Here is a 21,644-nt window from a genome sequence, read left to right as displayed (position 1 = left end):
TGTAAAAGGGTGCTGAGGAGGGCTTGGGAATCAAACGGCACTGAATGAATTAAACGAGAAAGTCACGCTGACGTAGCCCCGCGCTCCAACGGCCTCTTCCCCCGTTTCCCTCCCACCCGTTCCGAGTTCAAAACTCGCCCGCGATCTACGCGGCACGCGCTCATTGGCTCTCACTGGTATCGACGAATCTACTCAGGGATCTGGCCACTCAGGAGCTTCCAATCAGCCACGCTGGCGGGCGGGCTTGGGCCGTAGGGTGCGGAGCTAGGGGCAAGCATCTTGGCGGAATAGGGCCGCTCGCTTCCGGCCTCATTGGCGAACCGCGAAGCTTGTCGATTCAATTTCATCAACGTTCTCTAAGCTTTTCGATCCTTGCCGCACTTGGTGATCGCGATCCAGGACGCAATAGAGATTCGTCCGTTACTGACTTGCTCGCAGCTGCGGTTCGCCGACCTTCCAGGGAAACCGAGGAGCGTACCGTGGCGGCATTGTTCGGTTAAGGTCTTGGTCGCGAAGAGTTTTTTGTGAGGAACGTTTGGTGCATGGTGCCCGGACGTGGAGCTGTTTGGATCTCTCTCGGAGAAGCTCGGGCGGAGGAGAGTTTATGTGTAGCGGAGTGCTTTGTTCTCTGGGTCCGAGATCGACTCGCAGGTGGTGCAATCTCTCCATGTCGGGTTTCCTGGTGTGGCTTTGGAGTATGGCGTTAGAATTGCTGCTTCTGCGGGTTTTAGATGCATTTTGCGATGTCCTTCTGATTTGACGGCTTGAAGTTGTGGTTAGTTTAGGTTGTTTCGCCTGATCGTTTTCTTGTGAGGTCTTGTTGCCCTGTCTAGGCCTAGATATGGTGGCCTTTGCTTAATACTGTCCTGTATTCTCGTATTCCGGTACGATAAAAGATTTAGTGAGTTTATCTAGAGTTCTTTTTCGGGGATGGAACTAATGTGAGGACTACAGAAAGATTTCCGCGCTTGAAACGATTTTCTGCACTCAGTAGGATTGCGAGTTACATTTTGCGGCGACAGGATTAGCGTTATTTGTGATCCTTTGATGTACAGCGATGCTGCAATGTGCCTCGTTCTCAATGTGAAACGTAGCTCACACTCTCATGTAAGTTTGAACGTAATCTTCAGGTGACTATCAGTGGATTAGCAATGGGCCAGCAACCTGGAGTACAGCACGTTGATACTACATGTGGCTCGTTGCTTCGCGAGCTCCAGGTCAGCTTGTGTTATTAGGTTTGATTCAAGCCTGATTTATTGCATTTGATATTATTCACTTCGTTCTGGACGTTTGCTGATATGGAGATTGATTGCAGCACATATGGGATGAAGTTGGAGAAAGCGACGCCGAAAGAGATAAGATGCTTTTACAGTTAGAGCAGGAATGTCTAGAGGTTTACAGACGGAAAGTGGATAATGCCAGTCATAACCGCGCTCGTCTGCATCAAATTCTTGCTAACGCCGAGGGGGAATTTGCAGCGCTCTTTTCTGCTCTCGGTGAACCTACGCTAAGTCTACGAGTATGTCTCGTGAAGTCATAGTTTCCTAAGCGTGTCGTCCGCTATTTCGTCAATTTTTCTTGGGAGATGTCTCCACTTGAATGTTAATCCAAGCAGGGTAGCACCTCGTGGTGATTTCACATGAATTGTCTTTGTTGAGAACTAGCTTATTGGTATCTTTTAGGAAAGACGCACAGGCACTTTGAAGGAGCAAGTTGCCTCGATTGGACCTCATCTAGATGAACTACGCAAGAGAAAGGAGGAACGTGCGAGACAATTCCGCGAAGTGAAGACGCAGATTGCCAACATTTGCGGGGAAATTGCAGGATCGAATTATTCGGATATGTACGATGATGATGAGCAGGACCTCACCCTGAGGAGGCTCGAAGAGTACCAGGCTCAACTAGCCACTCTACAGAAAGAGAAGGTAAGCATTTACTCTTCTTTTCCATTTTATTCTAAATGTCTCCCGTGCGGCTCTGTCGCCTTCTTCCATTGTATAAGAAGGACATTTAAGGTCGTGATTTATTCTCGGACGACACTGCGTGTTTCCTCAATCAACACTGACAGATGTGTGACATTGATTGTGCTATTGACCAGAGTGAACGTGTGCACAAAGTGCTGGAGTATGTGAACTTGATCCATCAGTATTGTTCAGTGATGGGAATGGATTTTTTCCAACTCGTCGCTGAGGTTCACCCTAGTCTGGATGAAGCGAAGGGACTTCCGAAGAGTATTAGCAATGACACTCTTGATCTTCTTGTGAAGACCATTCAGTCTCTGGAAGCTGAAAAGAGGCAACGAGTTTCGAAGGTTGTCTACCATTAATTTAAACCGTGCTCTGGTGTGCGTTTTGGAATTGCATCTGATTCACGACCGTGATCTCTGCGTTTCTGAAGTTCTCTATTGTTTCCGCAGGTCAAGGAACTGGGCACGTCAATGTTGGAGTTGTGGGACTTGATGGATGCCCCAATTCAAGAACAACAAATGTATGAGCATATCACTTGTAACATTGCGGTTGAGGAAGATGACATCACTGCTAGGGGATGCCTCTCCTTGGAGAATATTGAGCAGGTCTGTAATAGGGGCACGTATTGGCGGTCATGATTATGGGAAAATTGTCCAGTATGTAATGTTTATTTCTATCGCGAATGAAAGTGGCACCTGCCAGGTCCTTGGTGTTCACAAGGTCTAAGCCCTCCCGTTTACTTCATGTTGGTTTTTACACGCTAACAATTTTATTGGGTGTCTTTTATGGTAACAGGCAGAGGTTGAGGTCGAAAGATTACAATTGTTGAAAACCAGCAGGATGAAGGATCTCGTTCTGAAAAAGCGGTTGGAGCTTGAGGAAGTGTGCAGGAATGCACATATGGAGCCAGATCCAAGCACCGCCGAAGAAAGACTTGTTGCTTTGATTGAATCCGGCATGGTTGAAGCAGCTGATCTTCTCACTAATCTTGAGGGCGAGATTAGCAAAGCGAAACAAGAAGTGGCCAGCAGGAGAGATGTTATGGTGCTTATGGAGAAATGGATGTCTGCTTGTGAAGAGGAGGGATGGCTTGAAGAGTACAACAAGGTCATTTCGAACTGGATCGTTAACAAATTCTAATTTTGTGGCCTTTGGTCTTGATGTTATTTGGGCTGACATCTACTTCTCTTCTGCAGGATGAGAACCGATTTGCGAGCAAAGGTGCACACCTCAATCTCAAGCGTGCCGAGAAGGCGCGCGCAGCCATCGCTAAATTACCAGGTATTAGGCGCACATATGCCCTCACCATGTCCGCATTTCTCTTATCACTTCTTTAGTTTTCTCCCTATCATCTGTAGTGACCGATGAATTGACTGTATCGTTTGTTGCTTTCGATCGCAGCTTTGGTGGATTCACTTACGCAGAAGACTCGAGCTTGGGAAGAAGAACGAAATGCTCCTTTTAAGTTTGATGGGGTGAGTCCCTACTCTTATTTAATCATTGGCCTGTCTACACAGGCATGTTCAATTGATATGTAATTGCTGTACTAACAATGGGGTCGATGGCGGTTGGGTAGGTACGGCTGCTTGCAATGCTGAATGAATACAACCACCTTAGAGAAGAGAAGGAGGAAGAGAAGCGGCGATTAAGGGTATTACCCTCGCTTGCCTTCACTGTGGATCCCTCGAAAGCATCTCGTGTTACTCTTGTCAAGCTCCTCATTCTGCCCCTAAATCTCATGTATCGTTTACTAGTGGATCCAACTTAAGCGTGCTTCTGAGTATGTCGTTCTTTTGTTTCTGCAGGACCAGAAGAAGCTGCAAGAACAGTTGTTGAATGAGAAAGAGAGTCTGTTTGGGTCGAAGCCCAGTCCAAGTAAGATAGCCATTAACCCTAGAAGAGCTGGCATCGGTTCTCGAGCCAGTAGTATTGGTACGCGTCAAGAATCTGTACCAAACAGGCGGCTCTCTCTTGGGAGTGCTATAATGCAGCCAGCAACTCCGGAGTTTACTCGGAATGGGAGTTTCACACGTACGGGGTCCTCAGTTGGCAAAGACATGAAGCCAGGGCGACCACGTCCTGCCGCCCCTTCCAACCACATCGTGAATAGCAAGGACGATCCAAGCTCTGCAGGTTCGTCAGTTCCTACTTCCCCTCGATTCCGGTGATTGTCGTGGAGCCGCAACCACGCATCCGATATAACATCTGTCTGGAAACATCAGCAGTTTGTAAAGAAAGTCATTTGCTGGCTTGAAGAGATGTCGCCGTACTGTCCATGCGTTGGTCAGTCTGACTGAAGGAGTCATTCCATTATGACTTCTTTGTTAGGTTGCAAGAATGGTGTGTTTACCCGTAGTCAGCCCCAAGCACAAGAATCAGCTGTAGCTTCTCGTCAACCTCTGTGCGCTTTCTCTCCTGCAGCCGCATTGCAGGAAGTTCATGTCGGTGATGCCGGCAACCGTGCAGCCTACTCAGCGGTAAATAGGCCTACCACCCCCTCAGCTGCTTACATGAAGAGTCCTATGAAGACGGCTACTCCCAGCAGTCCCCGGGTTGGAGACTTGGAGAATACGGTCCCTCGCATGCAACACAGTCTTGAGTTTTCGTTTGAGGAGCGGCGAGCCAGCGTTCCCTGTATCGACGCGTAAACCGGATACTGGGGCAGTGGTAACAGCTAGCAAGCAACCGATTCATCGACAGTTTTGTCTACTTACTGTACATTTAGCCATCGTGAGGTCTAGGCGAATTGCCTCATTGCTACAGTTTTATCACCAGTCTACTCAACTGGGGTTCAGCAAGGTTTTCGGTTACGGTCATGCAAGTTTCAGACTATTGCTTATTATACTTAGTGGCGCGTGCCAGCAAAGGAAAAGCGAGTATGAGTCCTCGAAAGCCTAAGATTTTCTGTAGGCATATGATCTCATTCTGAGCCAATCCATGTTGGCTCCTCAGTGAAGAATGTCTTACTTTTGTACAGTTACAATTTAACGTTGCCTGAGTATTCTCCCAGCAAAACCAATCTTGAATCATTATTAGCGAAGCATGTACCGTCTCGTCTGAACGATTTGCGATATCCACCTATCTGTATTTCGCAGCCACTAGTAACAGATATTAACGCTTTTGGAGTCCACTCACTGTTGCATAAATTCAAGGGCTGAGAAAGCACAAATACGAGACTGTGACTTAGTAATTGCAGAGTAGTAGTTCACGGATTAAATCTTCGGGCTTACGGCATGATTGACATCTAAATCAACCTGATTTCTTCGCCGATATGTCTGGTTGCCCGAGATTTCTTTGCACTGTATTACAGCATAGCTGAAGCATCTATGTCTGGTTTGGTGAGCATCTTGAAGTAAAACCTTCTTGCTGTTCACAGTTCAAGAGTTTCTTAGATCAGCAGTCAGGTTCAATTCTAAGGATGACAAAGGAAGTTGATGCAGAGTTTGATTTCTCTGTAATCCCCTCAATGATAGCCTACACTTCGTAACCTGCCACCATCGACGAGGCCTCGGTGCCCAACACGCCCTCCAACCTGAGCATTACTGTTGGCGCACAATTTGGTCCGGCATCGTCGAGGCTTTGGACTCTAGGATCAATCTCAAGCAAGGCAAAGTTCCTTGCAGCTGCCCTGCAAATCGTCGCTGAGCGGGGGATAGTGCAAGAAGCTCTTGCAGTAAGCAGTTAGATTTAGTGTGGTCGAAAGCTGTGAGTTAAAACTGATTGCCTGCGTCACCGTCACCGTCACCGTCGCTTACCAAACTAGTTACTGCGCTGCTGAGGCAATCGTAACGAAGGGAATCAGGAAATTGAGACGAGGCTTATAAACTGGCAAGCGTAATCACAAGCTCCGAATGGTAATGTGACTGAAGTCTCATTTCGCATGGGTGAGAGATGGTGGACACAACCATAGAAAAGCCGCAAACATCCACAACATTGTCTCACACCGGAAGGTCTGAAGTAGAGAAGTCTAGATTTTATACCAAGTGCCGAAGCGAGGCCTAGAACTGGAACTGAGGGGACTTCGGCGTCGATTCTCTACCAGTGCGGGCATTCTCTTTCTCAGGCGTAGCAGGTTTGGTGCTTTCAAGTTTCGAATCCTTGTCGGTGCCGTTGGAAGCCACGAACCGTGCATTTGTGTTTCCGTTGCGAGTCAATTCTGGAGCTCCTGGATGCTGCGTCGCAGCATCGCACAGGTACAAGCTCCTACTTGCTGGATTCTGCCCATTACCTCCGATGTTGCTCATTCTGGGGCTTCTCTCCACTTTCTTACCGCTCAATGGCGCAGGTTTAGCAGGGCTCGCTCTTGCCCCAAAATGTGCCTCCTCAGCCTGATCCTGAACTTTTTTGTGGTTCTGAGAAGTGCTCAAAGTTATTACTTCAGTGACGAGAACAACGTTATGGCAACTTGCAACATTCATAGTAAGAGGTTTCTACACTCTATTACCTTCAGTCGTCGCTTCTCCTTATCTTTATCTTCTCGAAGTTTCTTATATTCATTCAGAATACACAGCAGCCGCACCTGCACGAGTGACGCAAAATAAGGTCCTAAGATGGACTCCGAGTTCAAAACAGGAGTCAAATGGTCAACACGTAGATGGGTTACTAACAGATTCTGCTTGGCTTGCCAGTGAGGACAAATTCCCCATCGAACATAAACGGAACACCGCGTTCGTCCTCCCAAGATTTCGTCCTTTGCATCAGTAAATGCACCATCGCTGTTCAAAGTCCACCTACTCAGCTGATTTGTTTGGACATTTTGAAGGAACAATCTGTTACAATGTGGGGTGGGACAGAGATCATATGTGAGCGCTGGTAAGGAATTCTACTATCAGCAGCGAAGTGAGAAAGAGACTCACCGGGAAGCTTGGCGATTGCTGCACGTGCCTTTTCGGCTCGTTTCAGGTTTGAATGTGCACCTTTAGCATTGAATCTATTTCCATCCTGAAAACTCCTGTGCAAGATTAAACTTCTTAGATTCAAGAGAGGAAAAACTTATGGAATTCCAAGTGCTGGGCAAAATGATTCTTTCTAATGCAATTGTATCACATAAGACTCTGTATCGAGTACCTTATTGTAATCCTCGAGCCACCCCTCCTCTTCACAGGCCGTCATCCACTTCTCCATTTGTATCATAATATCTTTCCTGCTGGCTCTCTCACCCTGGACTTTGGCAATTTCGTCTTCAAGCTTTGAGAGAAGCTCCGCTGTGTCCACCACTCCTGGCAGTCCGAAATTTGACCCACTTAGCACAGGAACTGCAATCGGGTACTTTAAGAAGCGCAAGCTGGGAGATCTTATTAGCATTCTTCATCCGTTGCGTTGTTTGATACCTGAATCTATCTTGGCAATGAGCTTGTCCGCGGCGGTGTCGGCATCCGGTTCCAGGTGAGCATGAATGCCTATTTCATCTAGATCAAGCCTTTTTCTCAGCACAAGTTCTTTCATTTTGCTCTTCTTCAGCACATCCAGTCTTTCTACTTCAGTCTGAACCTAGTGAACAAGTAGAGCCCATGGGGCTTTTTAGGAGGAGCTGAAGCAAGACACGGTGGCCTCACTACCAACCAGAACATCAACAAATTGAATTGCAAACTTGAACGGTTTTATCAAAGCAGGAAAACCAAGAGCCTCAGAAAAAGTAGAATCGATTTCAAAAGCTTCATCCAAGAAGGTTAGAACTGGCTAAATATCATGCACTAAGTTGGGAGTAATAAAAAAATACCTCCTTGATAGTTTCCTTAGTAAGAGAACTTGGGCAAACAATGTCGTCTTCATTGGCAAGCATGAGGCTTGAAACCGGCTGCAAAGCTTTCCGCTCCCCGACAGGAGTGTCCATCAAGCTCCAGTATTTTGACATTGATGTCCCAAGTTCTTTAATCTGAATGCATGCGAAAAAAGAGAAATGTATCGTCCAAATAGCTATCTATTATCGTATGGCGACCTTGATTTTTTCTATTATCTTCTAATTTGGACGTGCAAGACATTTCAAAGTGAATTTTCAATCAGTTCTGGAATGAGATAGCTTCAGCTAGAAATGAATATGCGAACTGATTTTGTGATTCAATACCTTCTCCACCCTTTTCTTCTTTTCGACTTGCAATGAAAGAATTGTTTTAGCGAAGACCATCAAGGGTTTCTTTGCTAATGCTCTTGGGGAGTTTTCGCGAATCGTCCAAACTGGGATGAACCTCTGCGACGATTTGAGAGAAGTCCATGCCCATGATTGAGCACAGTTGATGCATCGTGTTCATGTACTCCTCCTCTTTGTATAGACGCTCGCTCTGCCACAATCGCCATGAGGTTCATGAACATTTGCAAATCTCAAACAGAAGTCTCACTAAATCCTTAAATCTTAAAGATCACTGTTACTTCAATATCACTTCTTACTAATAACTCTCACAAGGTGGAGCCGATTCTAAGCTCTGGATATGTATGAAAAGCAAATTCTTCGTCTATTGTAAGAGAACTGCAACCATGGATACATGAAACTGATTGTGAGCCCTTTTGAGCTTTAAACGGCACCAAGAATATTGAGAGATCTGCTCTTGAGGTATTCTATACACAGTAGTCGCTGCTCCTCAGTAGAATACCTTTTCTTTCTGGAGCGCTTGCAGCTCGCCGTGATAAATGTCCAACGTTCTTAACGACAAATCCTCCTCGTCAGGAATCTGGAATTCTCCATTTCCCGTAATTTGATCACCAATCTTGGCAATCTCCGCCTTCACTTCCACAAACTGCCTGACTCGTTCTTCTTTCCTTCGACGAAGTTCCTACAATTGGGGTCCCATTGCAGCAGTTTGATCCTTCAAAGTGCCAGCACGCTTCTCCTGGATTTAGTGGGAAACTTGATAAATTAGCGAAATAACGCATGGCGATAAAACCTTTCTGTCCATCTAATGTTCAGCAAATTGGTCATACAAACCCCTTGCATAATGGCGAGTTCTAATGTGCCCCAAGTTGAGCTGGAGCATCAAGAACGAAGACCAAGGCTGATCACCGAGAGAAATAGCTTGTCGTGACTGGAGAAATAGCTCACACCCGCATCCAAATTTTTCTAATCGGTAACCAAAACTTTATATTCTCAAAATATTGCTGATATCTATTGACAAACTGACTACCCTACTCCACTACTCTACAAAGACCCAACGAGGAGTGAAACATTCACGAACGTCTACGGCATGGAATGCATTTCTTGAGTACACGGCCTAAATTAATAAATGGGAAGAGAAGTGGTTGAAATGCTTGTACGCTGGCTAAAAGCAGGTTCTCCTAGAGCAGAATACAATTCCAAAAATTCTGCCTCTCCGCTCGCAAGGGCTTGGAGCTGGCGGACTCGAGCGACGTTAGCCCCATCAACTTTGCGTCTGTAAAACTCCACACACTCCTGCTCCAGTTGCAGCAGAACCTTTTCCCTTTCGACTTCGCTTTCGCCGACTTCGTCCCAAATGAGCTACAATGTTTCTCATGTAGGCAATGAGATACCATCTCGGAATAGACCGAAATAAGAAGAAGCATCATCCTCTCACTGGGGATTGGCTCGATTGCTTAGCTCATTCGTATAAAAATGGATAGGAAAGACTTTAGATGTACAGATGAGCCACTGTAAAATTCACCTCGTGGTTTGAGCCTAAACAAATTTAAACACACCTGGAGCTCGCGAAGAAGTGTGCCGCAAGTTATATCCAAGATGGTCTCCGCCACAGATTGCTGAACCATCGTGCCTTCTTTACAGATCACCTGCACAAGTCGCTACCCATGTCAGTTTCTGAGACAATACGAGCTCATACGGTTTTCATTCTACTGATGATGCAGAAGTAGATTCTTCGAGCAGTAGGATTATCAATAGGCTCCTCGTATACTAGACTTGTGAGGTTTATTCCTGCTGATCCCATTCTAACTAGGTGAAGGGAAACCTCGAGCTAATCATTACAATGCTCCGTTGCTAAAATCTTTGCAACAAAGGGTCCTTTATTTGGCCAGAAAAATGCCACTAAACATCTCTCGACGTTGTTACCAACAGCCGATCAGTAGCCATTTACGACCACCAGCAAGCATGTACCGGTCTCGGCTCCGATCAGATGAGAACCAAGTCCACACAAACAAGCGCCTGCATAAGAATCCAATGAAGAAGAAGTTTCAATTGCCGCATTCCAACACCCATGCTCCAAAATGAAGGAACTCAGATTGCAAAGCTTGAGCACATGTTTTATCCCTCACAACGTCCAATCTCACCCTAGAAACTCGACTCGACTCCAAAATTTGTCACATTAAATCCCAAAATAAAAGAAGGATCACACTGCTGAGTATGAACCTGCCTTTCTAGCGACGTCGGAATCTTGAAACCTCACTTAAACAACACCTCTCCTATGTTCCTCCCCAAGATGTGAAGATACTTATACCTTGACCAAACTATTCACGGATGCAGAAGCACTAAGCCTCGAGAACTCGGTAAATAACAGCAGATCGAGGAATGAAGAGTGCCAGTAGCAGGAATGACAACTAAACGCCACAAAAATCCACTCCCAACCTCTTTCACTGCGCGGCTGAACAAGTGTTCAGAAACCTCTGGAAAACTATTAAGCAGCCAAGGATGCCCATCACTCCAAGCACTCTCCTACAATCCACCGTCACCGCACCATCGTGTCGAAAAGACGCCACCTCATTGGCATCACTCATGGTCGAGATCGAAAAGAGCTGAGGTGGGCAACGAGGATTTCAATCCTAGTGACGGAACCGCGGCGGAAAAGTCGTCGCAGGCTGTGTTCAATGTTGCTCGCATTGAGGTAGACCGTAGCGCAAGGGGGTAGTGGTGCTGCAACTGGGTGGTTTTGCCGTCGCGGTCAGTCCGAGGTTGAACTACGAAGATGCTGGCCGGCATTTAGCGACCTCAATAGACACTGGTCAACATGTTCTTCAAGTGCGTGGCGATTGTAGGGCTCCAGCTTCCATTACCCCCTACTCCTCCCCTCCATTCCGGGCTTCCTCCACCTCTTGAAGCTGGTAGTAACTGACGTAGCGTTCCAGTACGCACTCAATAACAGCCAGCTGTGGACGGCTCACGAGTTTCGATTTAAGTGTTTCCCGTGCACCGTATCACGTAGGATTGTACCCGCGAGCGATGGTTTCATAAGGAGTTGGTGCGTTTTCCCTTTGCATGTTGCTTTTGTCATGAACCCGACGTTGAAAATCCATGGGAAAGAGAGGTTTACCACGTGTAAAGATGAAGACGACGTAAGCTGTGAATGATGGGGAGGGAAGCGGTATAGTGGAAGCGGTGATGACTTCGCCGAGGCTACTGGCGCCATTATCGCAGGGAGGTTGGTGACCGTAGACATGCAGAACAGAAGTATAGCAACGTTGGATCCGATGCGGTTTCCATCAGTAAGTCGCAGCGGGAAAAACTCAGGTTCAAGTGGCATTGTCTGGAAGCCAGATTATCGTCCTCCTTCGTCAGGATGTCAGAGCGCCCCTCGTATTGCATCATCTGTTGCACTAGTACCGACTGTCATCCTCCTCGGTTGCAGGAATCAGAGTGTGAGTGTCACTGCGAGGTTGATCACTGCTGCTTGTCTCCCCACTAGCAATCTAGACGTGGAACTTCTGTAATCTCAGCGCACTTGCGTGATGTTGTATGTCAGGGTGGACGCCACGCACGGTGCCGATCTCGCACCAGATGGTTGAGCTCATGGTGGTGAGGTCTGGGAGTGAGTAAGGTTTCGGTGAAATCCCGTCACCGCTTGGCTTGACACTACTGCCCGATGGCAGTAGTGCCGCTGTCCGACGTCTACAGAAGCAGACGCGAGGTAGCGGGCTTCGCACATCCGCTGGAGACTCTGATGATGGAAACTAGTTGAGGATTAATTAACGCAGAAAGTGGGTGTTAGTAAGATGACGAAAATATAAGTGTAATCTATATATATATATATATATCGATAGATAGATAGATAGGAGGATTTTAAATAGATCCATGTTTTTTTTTTTTTTTTTTTTTTTTTTAATTAAATCTACCCACATCAAGGGTGAGTTGATTTTGTAAAAGCATGTGTCTATTTAAAACTTCCCTATATATATATATATATATATATGAAGACAACTACAAAAAGGAAATAGTTTTAGTCAAATGGAAGTAAAAGTTACTAGAGTATGTTAGCTCCTAAAAAAACAAATAATTTGGATATTGTTTTTGAACTCAATAGGAGAAAATTTTACCTTTCAAATCTTATTATTTCAATAATTTGAAGTTATATAGGCCTCTAATTGTTTTGTAAATGGTATTGAAACTTTAAATTCGAAAACACCATTTATACTTATTTTAAAATAACAATTACAATGAAAAAGAAAAATCTGAAATTAATAAAAAAATCTGATGGAAAATTGATCTTATTAAATTCCTTGAAAACTTATCAAGTTAAAAAAGCACACTTTGTAGTCCTAAATTTTCCAAACTTATATTTAAAATTTATTTTTTTCTATATAACACAAGTTTTAATTGTTAGATATAAGATGGTGGTTAAGTTTCACAGTACATGAAGAAATTAGAGCCCTTAACAAATATAAATGGTAAAATAATGTTATTTCTCAATAGCCTTGAACTTTTATAAAAATACAGTAATTAATTTTAAGAAATTGTCCATCAAATTATTTTTTATAGAATATGAGATGGTCTATGTGATGTATGAGGATTCTAAGAATCAAAAGAAAAATACAAGAAAGTATAAATGTAAAGAATTACATTAATTTGATCTTAAAACGAGATGTAAAATTTCAATACATATTTTGTGTAAAACATTATTACAAATATTGCTTAGCATATAATATATTTGAAATTTAAATTAAGTCCAAAATTAATTTAATTAATATTAAGATCATTATTTGAAATGTAAATTAAGTCCAAAATTAACTTAATTAATATTAAGATCATTAAAGTTGAATATGAATAATAATTTTACATATATTTTGCTACCAAATAAAAGATTATAAGTATTCCTATATTGGATTGATTATTTAGAAAATGAGATAAAAAATACTTTTTAAAAATAAAAATTATGTGTACATATATAAATAAATAAACTGAAATAATTCTTATAAAAGAGATGTTTAAAAAAAAAGACCATGTATGAGGATTTTCTTTGTATGAAGATATATTGAAAGGAGCTTATATAAAGCTTAATAATATTAAATAAATTCAACTATTTACTACAAAATTTGACATGTAAGAATTTAAAATAGATACTATAGCTATATTATCAGATTTTTTAAAATTAAATATTAATATCTTGAAATAAAAATTAAAAATACTTATTGATAAAAATATCTTAAAATTTTTATTTGATAATATAAAATTTTATCTTATTTAAAAGTTTAAGTAAAAATTCAAAGTTTGTTTTTAGAACTAAAAAAATAAGACTAATTTAATTTTTTATTAGATTATAAAGGTCTATGTTGTTTAAGAAAAATTCAAAATATGTCTCATTACTTAATATTCTTTAAAATTACCTAGAAATGCCTTAATAAATTATTTTTAGAAATTTAAAGCATCTATTAGAATCAATCTATAATTCAACATAAGAATGTTATGGACACATTACTTAGATAGAGCAAGACTCCAAGAATTCAACAAAATAAAGTAAAAAAGATTCACTTTATATTACAAACAATGAGCTACAACAAGGCGCAAAAACAACACTAGAAGGCTTAAGCAAAGGTACATGGATTTTATTGTTAAGATTAAGGATACCTTTTGTCTCAACTCTTATATATACTAAGTATAAGAAAGCTCCTTGAGAAGTTTTTTGATACTTGGAGGTAAAACAAGCCTCCAAAAACCTTCTACAACCAACTGAGAGTCTTGAAAATCTTCTAGGATATTTTGGAAGCTTTTTAAAATCTACTAGAACCTATTAAGAACTTATAGAAATTATTAGAAATCTTTTAGAACCTTCTACAATTTAATAGAATATTTTAGAATCTTTTAGAATCTTTTAAAATTATCTTCTGTTGTATGTCTATAATATCATCTCTTTTTTTTTTTGTGAGTTTTACAAAGAAGAATAGAATTGAAATTGATCCAAAATAAAAGAAGTAAAAGATCTATTGCATGGCATCTACCACATATTCATGATTTACTATGATTCTTTGATTATACTTCAAGTAAATTAGTTTCTTAAATAACATCTCTAAAAGATAAGAATTGATCATCTATGACTTCTACATGGAAAAATTTAAGTTTTTTGATAATGAGAATTTTATGGATTCCTCGAAATTCTAAGTCAATAAAACAAGTAGAGGCTTTTGAATCTATTTAAGAAAGGATTTTAAGTTTTTAAGTACTCAAATATATTGGTAAGATAAAGCAATAAGAAAGGTTAGATGACAATACAAGATTTTTTTTGATTTGTGGAATAGATAAATTTATTCTTCAGTGTTTATATATACATAGTATGATCAGCAATTGTTTTTAAATTTTCAATTGAAATATTATAGTGTAATTATATGCTATATATATATATATATATATATATATAGTATACATATATATGAGTTATGGTAGTCTTGACAAATTATTATAGATATATCACTTAAGTAGGACAATACTTCAAAAATTTAAGAAAATGAAACAAAAGAAATTTACTTTATATTACAAAAAAAAAGCTACAAGAAGATATAAAAACAAAACCAGAAGGCCGAAGTTAAATTACATGGATTGTATTTTATAGATTGAGGATCCCCTCAATCTTAAATCTTATATGTACTAGGAGCAAAGAAGCTCCTTAAGAAGTTTAAACATACAAATCAATCATCTTTAATCTTAAAGAATTTATTTAGAATTTTAAATTATTCATATTTAAATAATAAAAATTATAAAATAAATTATTCACTAATATAATTAAAAATTGGTACTTATAAATTATAAATTTATTTTTGTAAAGTTTTAGAATTAGCAACATAGAACTGTAATATGTTAGATTTGAAAGCTTGTGGTGTTTTATAAAATATATATATTTTAAAAATAAAGTATATATAAAAATAATATATAAATTTTATATGTGAATTTATCTATGTGTTGGATTTTTTTGAAATTAGAATGTTTTAAAAACTTAATTTGTTTATATTTAAGACTTTTTATATAAGCTATAAGAATAATAATGTTTTAGTAAAAACTTCAATTCATAATTAAAATTTAAAATCGTGAGAATTTACTATAATAATTAAGATAAAATATTATAATTTATTATTAGAATTTTAAAATAAATTTAATTCAATAATACTATTTTTTCCAAAATAAAATAAAATAAGTTATTTGAAATGATTCTATTTAGAATTATTTGTAGATTCATTGAATTGGTATTTGATAGAATATTCCATACTTCTATAATGAATATTTACTAAATATAATTTTATAATTTATGCTTTTTATAAGTTATATATAATTTGAATCTTACTAAAATCTCATATAATTCATAAAAAAATCTTACTTTCAAAAAAATCTACAATACATGAACATCATCAATACAAAAGCTAAGAAAAACAAATAAATAAATAAAGGTGTTTGCATAGTGGTTTTGCTAGGTGGATAATTTCTTTTTATCATTTTTTTTTCTTTGATTAGCTTTTGTATCCCTAATATTAATGTGTTGTAGATTATTGTTGATTTTTTCTTGTTTATTGTTTTTGTTTTTTCTATTTTTTATTTTATTTTTATATCTTTTAGCCTCATTAGTGTTCAATTTGTTGAAAAACTTGTAGCAATGGTGTTTTGTTGGTGTGGTATGGAGAGGGTGTCCACACAGTAAAATAAGCGTGTCCACCTAGCAATTTGCTAGTTTTGATAGAGAAGATCATGGCCTTACATCAGTATAGTGTTGTTTATTTCAATCGTGGTCCTCAAAAATCATTTAAGGAATGCAGGAGAGAAACAATTATAAATCAACTATATAAATATATTTTATAAGCACATTATTAAAATATTTTAAAACCATAAATCAAAAACTTATAAGTTGAATGAATTTATCACCCTAAAAGTCTGAATATGATGTAAATTTTATATGCAGCAATCCAGAGATTTACTAATACATGACATTTATAGTTGCTTAGATTTTCTTTACAAAATTGTTACGACTTTTAGTCTTAGTAATACCTGCATTGCCTGATAACAATCTCAACTTATAAAAAGAATCAGTATTCAAAATCATAAAACAAAAGTAAGATATATTGCTGTTATATTTATATAGTTTGTATCTAATATAATTAAATTTTAACTTGATACAAAAATAAAAATCATCAATGCACTTATTATTGTCGTTTTAATAATTAAAAATGATTCCATATTTTTTTTAATTCATTTATTCATTTATTTCCTATCCTTCAATTTGTTTTCCGATAGAATTGTAATTGCAATGAGAAAGCCGTAAAAGTTGATTTGAGATTTTTTAACTTTTTTCAGGAGCAACAAATTTTCTTAAGATAAAATTAAGTGATAGTTCAATGTGCCACGAAAATTGAAAAATTGTCACAAAGATTGAAGATTGTTATTTTGGATAGAATGTTGAAAGTGATTGTCAAAGAAGGATAACTTGTAAAATCCGAATTTGTAAAATTTCCATGCTCAACATCAGAAGTTTTAACCCAAACCATACCTTCAGAAACAAAACTTGTATCAAAACAAATACTTGTTTTTTATTTGAAAGATGATATGAAGACTAAAAAATTATACTTTTAGCAAAAAAAATTGCGCTTGGTTTCAAAAGAACATAATTAATAATGTAAACAGAATCATGAAAGTCAATTTTTTACAATAGTCATTGTAAAAATTGATACATGATATGATATTTGAATAATCAGAAAATTCCATCAAACTAGAATTCAATCACAAAGGCTCTTAATCTTCATTTCTTTCTTCTTACTGTAGATTACATGTTGAACATTTGTATATATATTGTTCTTTCTTCCCATCAAATCCATGATCCGTTCTTTAACGATGATATTTGTAACTTTTTAATTCACAGCATTTTATGTTCTTTGCTCTCATTGTTCCATGTTCACAGACAGAAATAACAGAATTTGAAATAATTTTTTTAAAAATAATCAATAATAATAATAACAATAAGAATGTCAATGCACTATCAATCAACATTTCTCAATTTTTTTCATCTTCAAGATATTACAAGTCTATGTGATAGCACACAAACAGACAAAAATATAAATACATATTTGTATGTGTGTAATGGATTAAGTGATTTTTACATGAAAAACATAATATCAAATCATCACAATTTTTTGCACAAACCTCTGAAGTGATCCAATCATGAACTGAATCACATCCAATAATAAGGATTCATCATTAGCATGAACTCACATTGGTGATCATTGGTAGGTGAATGTTGAGTCATCCACATCCCTAAGCAAAATCTAATGCTTGTACAATCCACAACATCCAAAATACTTCACACGCTTGACACTCATTCAAGTCCGGACACATTGAAAAGTACTTCATAGAAGAACACATCATAAAGTCTATACTCTTATCATGCAAATAGTTTCCTACGCTCAATTCTCCACAAATATTTCTCTACATTTCATATGCATATGAACACGTAGATTGTTGTTAATACTATCTGAACCAGTCTCACATTATAATAGTTTGTGATACTGTCTAAAGACTGTTGTGAATGGAAGGGCATTACAGTTAGAGCATCAGTTAGCAACAAGTGTGGAGGTGTTACCAAGTGAAGATCCAAATTGAAAGTATTATCCCTCAACCAACATCACTCAAAATACAGAAGTCAAGAAAGACAAACGAAGTGTCATTCACTCCTTTGCCACAAAAGGCTCTAACCATGGTCTGTTCAGATCAGTCAAATCATAGTACATGACAGCTCCCACATGATGAGCAAGGACCAGCAAAGTTGGCAAGCAAATTGGCTACTGTTACAAGGGCCGGTGAACTCGAAGGGACGGATGAAGGCAGTGGTCATTATCAACGGGGACATACGTAAAGGCTGAAAAATTGGTTGCAGTGTCTAATACAAAGCAACATACACACGACCTTACGACAGTGCCTCTCGTGGGTTAGCACCACAAGTCGTGAACCAGCACCTCCTAAAGCTCTATATACAGTTGTAGTTAAACTAATGCTCTCTACCTTAGTTTAACCTCTCCAAGTTTTGCTCGACTGGTTGTGGCTATGGTAGCCGCAGTTCATGTAGTCTGCATAATGATTCACCAGTACTTCGAAGAGCTTTGAGATTTGACTCCGACTTCAGTATTAGCAAGCACACCGCCATACAGAAATGTATAAGCTTACTAGTCTTCACTTTCGTGGAGCTGCCAATTACAACCCATACATATCGGTTGGTTTATGTATTTCGATGGAGATAAAGTGATAGCATCACTGATAACTAGCTCTGCAAGGATACAGACAACCATACCACATTGCAAAGAGACAATATTCCTGGATTGCAAATGAGTAACGACTGTTTACAAGATTGTACAGAAAATCAATACCTCCTCCTATTGTAGCTTCAGGTAACCTCTCAATCGAGTATTGGTGCTGCGAGATGAACATTATTGGAACACCAGGGATCTGAACAGCGGTTTGCCTTGTGAGAACCTAACACCTAAGTAAACAATAATAGCAATAATAAAATGAAAGACATGGGATTGGGACCCAGTAGCAGTATCAGTATCTCTAGAGCAGGTATCAGTAGTCTCACCTTCCGAATGCGACGCTTTAAGTCTCGATCACACGTGGCCACAATGTAACACTTATTCTTCATGTTGATCAAAATTACATCAGTGAGATCAGAAGAAGCAACACACAAACAGTATAATCAAATTTAATAAAATATAATTTCATTATCGTTCAAGGAAAAGACCCTCCCTCACTCAACAATACCTGGTGGATTTCAAACGTTATGTTCATGTCACAAGAGTGAGCAATCAACATCGTAAAGTGCAAAAATTGGACTTACTCGAGTAACACGCTCCACAATGCAATCATCAGCATATGTACCCTTGTGAGTGCAAGGCAGCGTTTCAAATCTCGGATCCTTTGCAACCCTGCCAAATACCCCCACCGTAACCTAAGAAACAAAAATTCTAAAATAATGATGCCTTCGTGTGTGCGATCATTCGATTTGGTGAGCTCATTCGAACAAGTTTTTTCCTCAAAATTTAAACTACTAGGAATTAGCAACATGCATCCAAAAATGCTGACTAGACAAGCGACTCATTCACTACACACCATTGCCAATGAAATGAAGGTGAAGGCACCTTAAAGCAACTCGATATTTTTGACCCAATTTCTCCAGCTCAGCCATTACACAATCTGTGATACAAGGTGTACCTGCACGCCAAACAGTTCATGAGTCATGGACTAATACAATCAAACAGGATGCTAAAACAACCTTGAAACACTTCTGTAGCCCAGTTTTTTAGCAACTAATACTTCTTAAAAGAGACTCAATAGAATGAACAGCGAACCCACTAGCACTAGCAATTCACTTACATTTGGCATACAAGCAATCCATCATGGCCTTCTCCAGGTCCAACTGCACATCACTCACAGTACATGAATAAACCAAAATTTCAATAAGACAAATTGTAATAAATACAAAAAAGTTAAATGCACGATAAACATCTAAGACAACTATACTTCCGAAAGGTAACCACGATTGCAGTGCGCGTCGGTGAAGAGTTTTGCCTCAAAACCTGAAATAAACAAAATCTGGGGCTCAAATCAAACCGTAACTAGCATCATACCTTATTTTGGATTGAGAAGTTGATAAAGTTTGTATCAACCAAGACTTGGTACGGTGGTCCAAGCGCAGAGTTATGTTTGAAGAAAAGAGCTGATGAAGTATTTGGTCTACATAATGAAGTATACAAATCGGTTAGCGTGACTTCAAATTACACTCTCATTACGGCTTAGAGTGGGACGAAAGAGCTTCTAACCTAATTATACCAGACATAATCCTAAGAAGAGTTTCAGAATCCTGCTTTGCCTTTCGAACACAAATCAGTTCAAAGCCAACAGCAGCGGACCATAAATCCCCAGAAATTACATACAGCTCGTTACAGATCGACAGCGATAACTACAAGTGCCTGATAAAACGTAAGAATTGGTCTCACAAAGGAAATCGAAGGAGTGAACTTACACGTTTCTGGGGAGCTTCTCCAAGGAAGTATCCTTCCTCTTTGGGTTCAGAACATCGTCCTTGTACCTTCATGAGAAAAAAAGGAACAAACCATCAGTCCTCCCACCTCTAGTCACACTGAGGACAAAGCTACAATTTCGAACTCCACCACACCACGATTCCCACTCAATAGCACTACAAACTTCAAATTCAATAATGAACCCACTGTTTAATTCCTTTCGGCGCCAGAATACGCTTCAATTGAGCGAACTTGCGAGTTTTACTGGCTTTCGTCATCTCTTCTCTTCTACTCTTCTCCCCTGTCTTAAGCTCACCACACAAGCAACCCACCGAAACCCAGTACGAAATTCGCAGATAAAATCGTCGGCTCTTTGGATTCAGATACGAGAGAAACGAAATCAAACACTAAATTAGAACTCAATCGAAATTATCGGCGATACAACGCCGCGTCTGTGAAAACGGAGCACACGGGTTTTGCAAGGAACATAGGTCGAAGGGTTCAGGGTTTAAGCCTCCCTCTGGATGATATGCATGGAATGAAACTGTATTAAGTTACATTCATCCACGTGAGGCTTCCGAGTTGGTTCTTTGCGATGGCCCGACTCGAAGGTAGAGCGTCCTATTCCCGTCCGTTTCTTGTGTACACATTCTCCATAATTTAACTAAAAAATATGTGGACTAATTTAGTAGGAGGGGCCAAATTGACCCCACTGTAGTATGTATCCTATAAAAGCTGATATAAGCATTAAAAGTAGAACTAGATGAAACTGTGTTGTTGTCACAGAAAATGTGACTCAAATGAAACATTTTTTGTGCCAAGGAATATTTTTTAAATACAACTACAATACAAATAGAAAGAAATAAAATACACAATAGAGCTTTTAGCTACAAAGTAGGATAGGTAAAGCCGTGCCTCTGTCATAGATAATATGCAAAAAAAGTAGTTAATTTTATTTAAGGAACTACTTGTGAAAATATAAAAAAATGTTAAATTATATTAAAAAATCATAAAAGTATGTTAAGACATTAAAAAATGTACTAAAGTTAATAAATAAATTAATTAAAATACAAAGTAAAAAAATAAATTACTAATATTTATCTAATTTTTTTATAAAAAAAACAATATTTCTCATGGAATTTCAATTGTTATTTTTAGGAAGAAGAATCTTAATAGAACATGAAGAAGTGCATCAAGAAAGTGCTACATAAAGTTGACCATGAAAAAAAGAATAGGTTATTATAGATGCAAACCAACGTGCTTTATCAATTATTTTTGAGATTTGTATATTATTATTGCAAATTTAAGATGGATTGGAAATTACTTTTTCTTTAGAATAAATGGAAGTTCTTTTATTGTAGAAGTTAATGTAATCTGCAAAATAAACATCAAGTTTCCAACAAACTTGTCTCTAAGAATTCTTGCTTCAAGGACCCAATCCATTAATCTTATAATTACCAATGAGGTTCTATTACAAAGTCCTTGGCAAGGAGCAATATTTTTTAGTAGCATCACTAAAGTCTCAAT

At 38.8% G+C, this 21,644-nt stretch overlaps 2 protein-coding genes, 2 long non-coding RNA genes and 1 pseudogene across 6 annotated transcripts; 2 read left to right on the top strand and 3 right to left on the bottom strand.

The window, feature by feature from the left end:
- The first annotated feature begins 313 nt into the window (after nucleotides 1-313).
- Nucleotides 314-4,982, top strand: LOC112288907 (65-kDa microtubule-associated protein 1). Of its 2 annotated transcripts, none has more exons than XM_024533640.3 (12): nucleotides 314-651; nucleotides 1,131-1,217; nucleotides 1,316-1,519; nucleotides 1,683-1,925; nucleotides 2,099-2,311; nucleotides 2,417-2,572; nucleotides 2,763-3,074; nucleotides 3,164-3,248; nucleotides 3,369-3,442; nucleotides 3,544-3,618; nucleotides 3,773-4,100; nucleotides 4,389-4,982. In XM_024533640.3, exons 2-12 carry the CDS (start codon nucleotides 1,152-1,154, stop codon nucleotides 4,613-4,615), a joined length of 1,983 nt encoding a protein of 660 aa, XP_024389408.1. In that variant the 5' UTR covers nucleotides 314-651; nucleotides 1,131-1,151; the 3' UTR covers nucleotides 4,616-4,982. The 2 variants fall into 2 exon arrangements, with proteins under 2 accessions (XP_024389408.1, XP_024389407.1); XM_024533639.3 differs by having other exon boundaries at nucleotides 4,296-4,982.
- Nucleotides 4,983-6,411: 1,429 nt separating this feature from the next.
- LOC112289085 (65-kDa microtubule-associated protein 1-like) lies at nucleotides 6,412-10,987 on the bottom strand (annotated as a pseudogene). The gene is made up of 12 exons (XR_016505331.1): nucleotides 10,364-10,987; nucleotides 9,979-10,071; nucleotides 9,612-9,701; nucleotides 9,178-9,414; nucleotides 8,555-8,791; nucleotides 8,084-8,245; nucleotides 7,687-7,887; nucleotides 7,298-7,457; nucleotides 7,035-7,186; nucleotides 6,824-6,908; nucleotides 6,575-6,682; nucleotides 6,412-6,486 (listed from the first exon to the last, which is right to left on the bottom strand). The product of XR_016505331.1 is annotated as a 65-kDa microtubule-associated protein 1-like (transcript).
- Nucleotides 10,988-11,089: 102 nt separating this feature from the next.
- On the top strand, nucleotides 11,090-12,619 carry LOC149988142 (uncharacterized). The gene is made up of 2 exons (XR_016505490.1): nucleotides 11,090-11,498; nucleotides 11,603-12,619. It is a non-coding gene; the product is annotated as an uncharacterized LOC149988142 (long non-coding RNA).
- A 2,977-nt stretch (nucleotides 12,620-15,596) lies between these two features.
- Nucleotides 15,597-17,680, bottom strand: LOC149988141 (uncharacterized). The gene is made up of 3 exons (XR_016505489.1): nucleotides 16,868-17,680; nucleotides 15,979-16,600; nucleotides 15,597-15,809 (listed from the first exon to the last, which is right to left on the bottom strand). It is a non-coding gene; the product is annotated as an uncharacterized LOC149988141 (long non-coding RNA).
- A 66-nt stretch (nucleotides 17,681-17,746) lies between these two features.
- LOC112288305 (uncharacterized) lies at nucleotides 17,747-20,617 on the bottom strand. The gene is made up of 9 exons (XM_024532373.3): nucleotides 20,325-20,617; nucleotides 20,120-20,185; nucleotides 19,725-19,830; nucleotides 19,471-19,513; nucleotides 19,236-19,308; nucleotides 18,935-19,022; nucleotides 18,677-18,733; nucleotides 18,468-18,546; nucleotides 17,747-18,287 (listed from the first exon to the last, which is right to left on the bottom strand). The coding sequence occupies exons 1-9, from the start codon at nucleotides 20,393-20,395 to the stop codon at nucleotides 18,274-18,276; spliced, it is 597 nt and encodes a 198-aa protein (XP_024388141.1). The 5' UTR covers nucleotides 20,396-20,617; the 3' UTR covers nucleotides 17,747-18,273.
- Nucleotides 20,618-21,644: the final 1,027 nt, after the last annotated feature.

Source organism: Physcomitrium patens, chromosome 11, assembly GCF_059467195.1.
Source record: "Physcomitrium patens ecotype Gransden chromosome 11, ASM5946719v1, whole genome shotgun sequence".
In the NCBI taxonomy this organism is placed as follows: domain Eukaryota; kingdom Viridiplantae; phylum Streptophyta; class Bryopsida; order Funariales; family Funariaceae; genus Physcomitrium; species Physcomitrium patens.
This window is presented reverse-complemented; position numbering and strand designations above follow the sequence as displayed.

Bases quoted from the DNA above. Each gene is read 5' to 3' on its own strand.
- LOC112288907 (XM_024533639.3), top strand. From the start codon at position 1,152: ATGGGCCAGCAACCTGGAGTACAGCACGTTGATACTACATGTGGCTCG. The intron at 2,573-2,762 runs GTCTGTAATAGG...TTATGGTAACAG, and splicing joins CCTTGGAGAATATTGAGCAG to GCAGAGGTTGAGGTCGAAAG. The intron at 3,619-3,772 runs GTATTACCCTCG...TTGTTTCTGCAG, and splicing joins AAGAGAAGCGGCGATTAAGG to GACCAGAAGAAGCTGCAAGA.
- LOC112288305 (XM_024532373.3), bottom strand. From the start codon at position 20,395: ATGACGAAAGCCAGTAAAACTCGCAAGTTCGCTCAATTGAAGCGTATT. The intron at 19,831-20,119 runs GTAAGTTCACTC...TTCATTATGTAG, and splicing joins GAGAAGCTCCCCAGAAACGT to ACCAAATACTTCATCAGCTC. The intron at 19,309-19,470 runs GTAAGTGAATTG...TTTGGCGTGCAG, and splicing joins GGATTGCTTGTATGCCAAAT to GTACACCTTGTATCACAGAT.